Below are 6,000 nucleotides of genomic sequence, written 5' to 3'. Positions count from 1 at the left end.
ATTGCTGCCACAATCTAATTCGGTTCTTTTAAAACAAGTTGAATTAAAATATAACAAAATTTAAAAATCTGATCGCTAGCACCCTAGTTTTTGAAGTCGGAAACTTAAAGGTTAAGCAGAATAGTCATCGCCTGTGGCCTGCAGCAGGAATCAGAAAGCTTAGTTGGTGAGGTAAAATTGTTTGAGACTAACGGAATTATTACTTTAACTTGGGCAAATTGGGTAATTTAGAGATGTAAACTCGTTGAACTGTAAAAAATCTGCTTATCACTAACGAATGCAACATTATAATATTACACTTTATTTTTTTGCCCCTTCACATTTTAAAAATTTTTGAAGGGGTTGGGAGGGGGGGGGGGGACATTAACTTTTTTTCAAATTTGTATAAGCCTTATTTTGCATGCAAGAATCTACGAACAAGAAGACAAAAACGAAAGAAGAATTTTTTGGCCGAGTTTCGGAAATTCCACTGTTTGAACTTCCATTTCTATTTTGTGCTAGAAGCGATAAATCTCATTTTTCGATAAATCTAAACACTAATTTTATAAAAAAAATTTAACTCATATCCTACAAATAAATTTTTTGCCCCCCCCGATTTTTCAAGCCAATTTCCCAAATTCAAGGGGGGGGGGGGGTGACAAAAGCTTTGAAAATGATTTGCAGTGGCATAATTACAGTAATTTATATTGTTATTTGTTTGTAAATATTGTAAGTAAATGCTTAAATGTAAAATAAATGTCAGTTTTCTGTGCTTGCATGTTTGAGAGACGTTTATTTTACGTTTAATAGCTCAAGTTAGTGTCTTCGAATATTAACTAATAAAAATTGTTTTTTCCAGTTAGGCCATTGCAAATCATATTTAATGTTTTTGTCACCCCCCCCCCCCTCCTTGGAAATTGACTTGAAAAATCGGGGGGCAAAAAAATAATTTGTAGGATATAGTAGTAGGGGAAAGCCACCATCATTTCAAGGACTTGCCAATGTATGTGGGTAGAATTACAGTAGATCCAAATTTGATTATCAAATGAATTTCACACTAATGCTGTTACAGAAGGGCCAAAAGGGATTGGGCGGACCCACAAGCAGAGGCACTTGTGCGCATTCCGGGGTTATAAGAGTCGCCTTCCAGCATTAGGATCCTTCCATGTAATAATCAATTTCGCTATACCAACTTTAACCCACGTGATGATTTGTTTGTTTTGAATTGAGAAGTGCCATATTTGCTTCAGACCTTAAGGATTCAGGTTGGCAATCCACTCCGTCATCCAGCCTTCCACATTTATGATATCAATAATAATACTGTTAATATATGATATGATATTAAGATGAAATGTGGTATAAATGATAAAAATAGAACAATCTCACCAGCAGTCCTTCGTATGGAATAGAGTAGCGTCCTTTGGGTTCCATAAATGCTTCTTATTTAATTTTAATTTTTAAAAGTTAATTTAATTTTTCATTCTGGTATCCATGTGCAGTATTAAAACTCGTTTTGGCCAGTTTTTACTATATAGCAGGAGATGCTTCATAAGCTAAAACGAAAAAAATAATTAAAATAACTTATTAGGCTTACCTATTAGCTAGGCCGTGTGGCTCCGCCGTCTGCCCAAAACCGCGGTTTTGAGACCAGGCTGCCGGGAACCACCCAGCAACGCACCTCCTAGCTTGGCTACTCAATAGAGCATTACCAGGTATGGCCACGTGGAGGCGCTAGGTAGGGGCTTGGGATGGCTAGAGCTATATTGGACGCTCATTTGCCTTCCCCATTTCATACCCGCAAAAAAATAATTTGTAGGATATGAGTCAAATTTCTTTTTATAAAATCAATTGTCTGTGGGCTCTACAAACTACCCTGACAAACTCGAAAAATTAGTCTCCGAGTTGAATTAACGCTTCTAGCACGAAACAGAAATGGAAATTTGAACAATGGAATTTCCGAAAATCGTCCAAAAAAATTTTCCTTCGTTTTTGTCTTTTTTCGTATATTTTTGCATAGAACGTAACGTATATATTATAAGCAAGAATAGATTCGGTTTTCACGTTTAAACCTTGAATAAAATTTTTTAAAATCCATGTTTTTTTTGCTCGATTAAAAAATTCACTTTGTTTCGAATCATGATTTTGCGAATTTTTTTCATTTTCTGGAAATTATTTCCCAAATTTGCTCAAATTTTGATCAAATAAGTAGTTTTAAGATACAGCATATATATACATTTTCAGAAAAGTTTTGACCAATATTTCATTGTTCGGTGTTTGAGGTCTTTCTGAGTTAGGGTGGATTCAAAAATCGTCGTTTTGCCAAACGTTTTTTAAATCTTATGTTTTGAACGAATGAATCAATTTTCATAATTTTGATACAAAATTGTCGAAATTAACACTCATTTTTTTATCTTATATTAAGTGTATTTTATTATACGATAGTTCAACTACATCATCTACCCCGGACACCGAAAGCTTAGGCTTCCTCTTCCTCCTCGTCGAGTTCGTCTTCCTCTTCCTCTTCGCCGGCTTCATCGTCAAACTGTTCCTCGCTGCCATCCTCTTCGGCTTCCGGTTCGATCTCGACGGCCGGCATCAAATAGTACTGTAGTGGATGTGCCCACACATTGTTTCTAATCGACTCTGCAATATCGTCACTGATCGGATCATTGTTATCCGTGAACCAATCTAAGAAGGTTCGGTATTCCAGACTGCGTTTTCGTCGATTTGCCAAAGCCTTTTTCGGCAACATCTTAGTCAGACCACGGTCCGGTTTCCACTTGATTGCTGTACTGGTCGAGATTAGGGTTTCCAGTTTGAGTTCCTTCGTCAAGATCTTGTTCTCGAAATAAGGATTCGCGTCGAAGTAAAAATGAATACGATAACCATTCTTAATGTCTTCAGCCTCCAGTTTCTCCAGGAACTGTAGGCATCCCTCGTCCCCCTCCTCGAGGATGCCGGATATTTGCGGATGGTTTACTATGGCCGTAGCCCAGAAACTGGGAATGCGTTTGCTGATTTCATTCCGCTTTTGAAAGAACGGCTTTAACAACGTATAATACTTTTGCGCGACTTTGGAACCTTCCTCGATTGACTTTTCATTTAGCGCATTGATTTCATTTTGACAGCTGTCTAATGCTTCCAACGCTTCCGATTCGTCCTCTAATCCGATGAGTGAATCCGATCCGATGAATCCGATCCGTGTCATCCGATTTTTTCATCCTTTTGGCAATCGAGGCCATTTTTAATATACCGTGGATCACTTGTACTTACTGGCGGATTAAAGTGGAAATAAGCCCGGAGTCGGAACTAGCGCAAGTTGATCCGAGACAATCTGAACAATGCTCGACGACAAAGAAAATGCGGGTTAAACGCAACCTCGTTCTACAAAGTGTTTGTCGGGATGAAGCACTCGCAACGTCGCAAACAGAGATGTGGAATTAACTATCTGCTGTAAGTGCTGTTCCTTAAATAGTCAGTTTTGTGCGAGTAGGTAAATAAATATATGGGTAAAATCAAATTACCGAGAAGACCAAATCAAATAAACGAGATATAAAAAAAAAAATTACCGAGAACCAGGGTTTAGGTAAAATTAGGTAAAATTGAACGCATAGGTAGAGTCAATAACTGACAAAAACTTTATAAATAATTTGGCCTAAACCGAGTCAATTTTCCCGAAGAAATCTTCGATTGGGCGCACTGAGACAGATTTTTCGGGTCGAGGGTTTTGGGAAAAAATGGGATCGAATGGGTATTTTGGAACGATAGTGTTTTTTTGGCGTAATGCGAGGAAGCTTTATCTGTCCATCTGCATAATGTTTTTGTAGAAACAGGATCAAAATTTTCTTCAAACATATCTCTGGTGCATCTTGATAGCCATACCAGAGGGCTTGTTGTTGAAGAAACGAGAATGAGAACGATGTCCTTCTGCGTCCATAGTTTTGGCTGGTCTTCCACGCAAGCAAGGTGAATAGTTGTTGGGCATCTTAGGATATGGTAAACAGTCGAAGCTGCAATATGTTTGCTTTTTAAATGGAGAAACTACTAGAGTAGAGTACTAAAAACAAAAAGAGAAATAAAACGAAATAGAAAAGAGTTGAACCATGGGTGAGAATGTTAGAATAAGATGAAAAATGTCAATTATGATTTCAAGTGGATCATTATGTCTAATTTCGTGTCCATGTCCGGTTTGAAGTAATACTGAAGTTGAAATTAGTCCAAATTCAAGCCCAATTCAATGCCTAACTCAATTGCATGTCCGCCTAATGAATGTATTGCATGTAAGCCTAAATCCATTTTAATTTTAGGTTCAATTTTAAGTCAAATTTCAACTTGAATTTTAAGTCTAATTACAAGTCTAATTCAATTTTAATTTCACATTAAATTCCAAGACCAATTTCAAATAAAAACTTCAAATTCCGTTTTAAACTTTATTTCCTGTTTTATTCCGAGCAAAAGCTTTCGTTTAAATTACTCTTAATTTAGTCCAATTTTATAAGCAACTAGCTGACCCGACAAACTTCGTATTGCTACAAATCAAACTGTGTTGTACATAAATCGTTAATCATGGATGACCTTTCTCACAATCTTGAGTTTTGCAAGTTTCTGGGGAGTTCATGGGTGTTTTAATATACAAATTTTCCTCACAGTAGAGTAGAAAACAACTCCCCCCTTGCTTAGCCTGATAAAATAAAGCGGATAGCATTTAAATATTCGCTATCATTACAAACCATTTCGCCGAATACCATTTTGCGGAACACCAATTCCCGGTTACCGTAACGCGGAATATAGAGTTTCGCAGAATACCATTTCACGAAAAACCTTACGCGGGATGTACCATTTCACGGAAAATCTTTTCGTAGAAAGTACCATTTCGCAGGAGTGACCCAACTGAAGGAAAGTAATAGAGGTCAGTAGATCTAGGAAAATAAATAAACCTAGATAGAGGTGATCTCTACGGGGGGCTGTCTCCCCGCAGTGGCCGGCGAATCCGACGGCAAGTCGCCGGCAGCACTCGCGGCCTGTGGCCGTCTCGCGCTGAATTAACTAATGTTACTATTGATAGTTTTTGGTGGTCTTGTTATTGATAAATGCTTTATAAAAAAGTCTAAAATTTCTCGAGTTCGATTAGTTTTAGAGTTATGCAAAAATTTCTGTTTTATTTGTATGATAGTCCTTATTCCCCTACCACAGGAGTGAGGAGTCTCAAACCATCATTAAAAAAATTCCTGCCTCCAAAACCCCCCACATGCCAAATTTTTACTCCGATCGGTTTAATGGTTTTCGATTCTATAAGGAACATAAAGCAGACAGAAATCCATTTTTAGGCATAGATTTGTATGGGAGCCCCCCCTCTTAGTGGGGGGAGGGGATTTTGCCATCGAGAGAACCTTCCGTAGCCCCAAAAACATCTACATGCCAATTTTCAGGCCGATCGGTTCAGTAGTTTTCGATTCTATAAGGAACATAGGGACAGACAGACAGACAGACAGGCAGAAATCCTTTTTTATAGGTATAGATTTCAAATTCAATTTTCAGGTCAGTATGAAGCAAGCTTTAAGCTGAAATTAGTCCTATGTGAAGTCTTATTCCAAGTCTTATATCAACGCTGATTTTAAATCCGAATGCACCCGAAAATCTGGAGTTTTCAATCTAAGGGGGCATCCATAAAGTACGTCACGCTTATAGGGGGAGGGGGGGGTAGACCTAATCGTGACGATTTGTGACATAGGGGGGAGGGGGGGTATGAAGTTATGTGATGTCACATGAAATAAAATCAAATGGAAAATTTATTCGGAAAATTATAATTTAGCCTTCATTTTAAGATACTACTATTGAAGGCTTCTATAAAATTAACGTTCTGATGGGTTTTAAAACAAATAGTTAAATTTTTTGAATGAAAACTTTTTTTCAACATATATGTGTGATCAGGACTCATTTATTCTTCTATGTAGTATGAACTCTCCATTACGGCTTTACAGAATATGCAGTACACCGCTGAAGAGCTGCTTGAGTACCGTC

General features: G+C 37.6%; 1 protein-coding gene across 1 annotated transcript; it reads right to left on the bottom strand.

Annotated features, from left to right (window-relative positions):
• Window positions 1-2,455: 2,455 nt before the first annotated feature.
• Window positions 2,456-3,221, bottom strand: LOC128732681 (protein SET-like). Its single transcript, XM_053825981.1, has 2 exons — window positions 3,184-3,221; window positions 2,456-3,149 (listed from the first exon to the last, which is right to left on the bottom strand). The coding sequence occupies exons 1-2, from the start codon at window positions 3,219-3,221 to the stop codon at window positions 2,456-2,458; spliced, it is 732 nt and encodes a 243-aa protein (XP_053681956.1).
• Between the last annotated feature and the right edge of the window lie 2,779 nt (window positions 3,222-6,000).

Source organism: Sabethes cyaneus, chromosome 1 (assembly GCF_943734655.1).
Source record: "Sabethes cyaneus chromosome 1, idSabCyanKW18_F2, whole genome shotgun sequence".
Classification (NCBI taxonomy): domain Eukaryota; kingdom Metazoa; phylum Arthropoda; class Insecta; order Diptera; family Culicidae; genus Sabethes; species Sabethes cyaneus.
This window is presented reverse-complemented; position numbering and strand designations above follow the sequence as displayed.

Excerpts from the sequence above, each read along its gene's own strand:
- LOC128732681 (XM_053825981.1), bottom strand. The coding sequence starts at position 3,221 with ATGGCCTCGATTGCCAAAAGGATGAAAAAATCGGATGA. Across the intron at positions 3,150-3,183 it reads AGGATGAAAAAATCGGATGA|CGGATTAGAGGACGAATCGG; the intron begins CACGGATCGGAT and ends GGATTCACTCAT.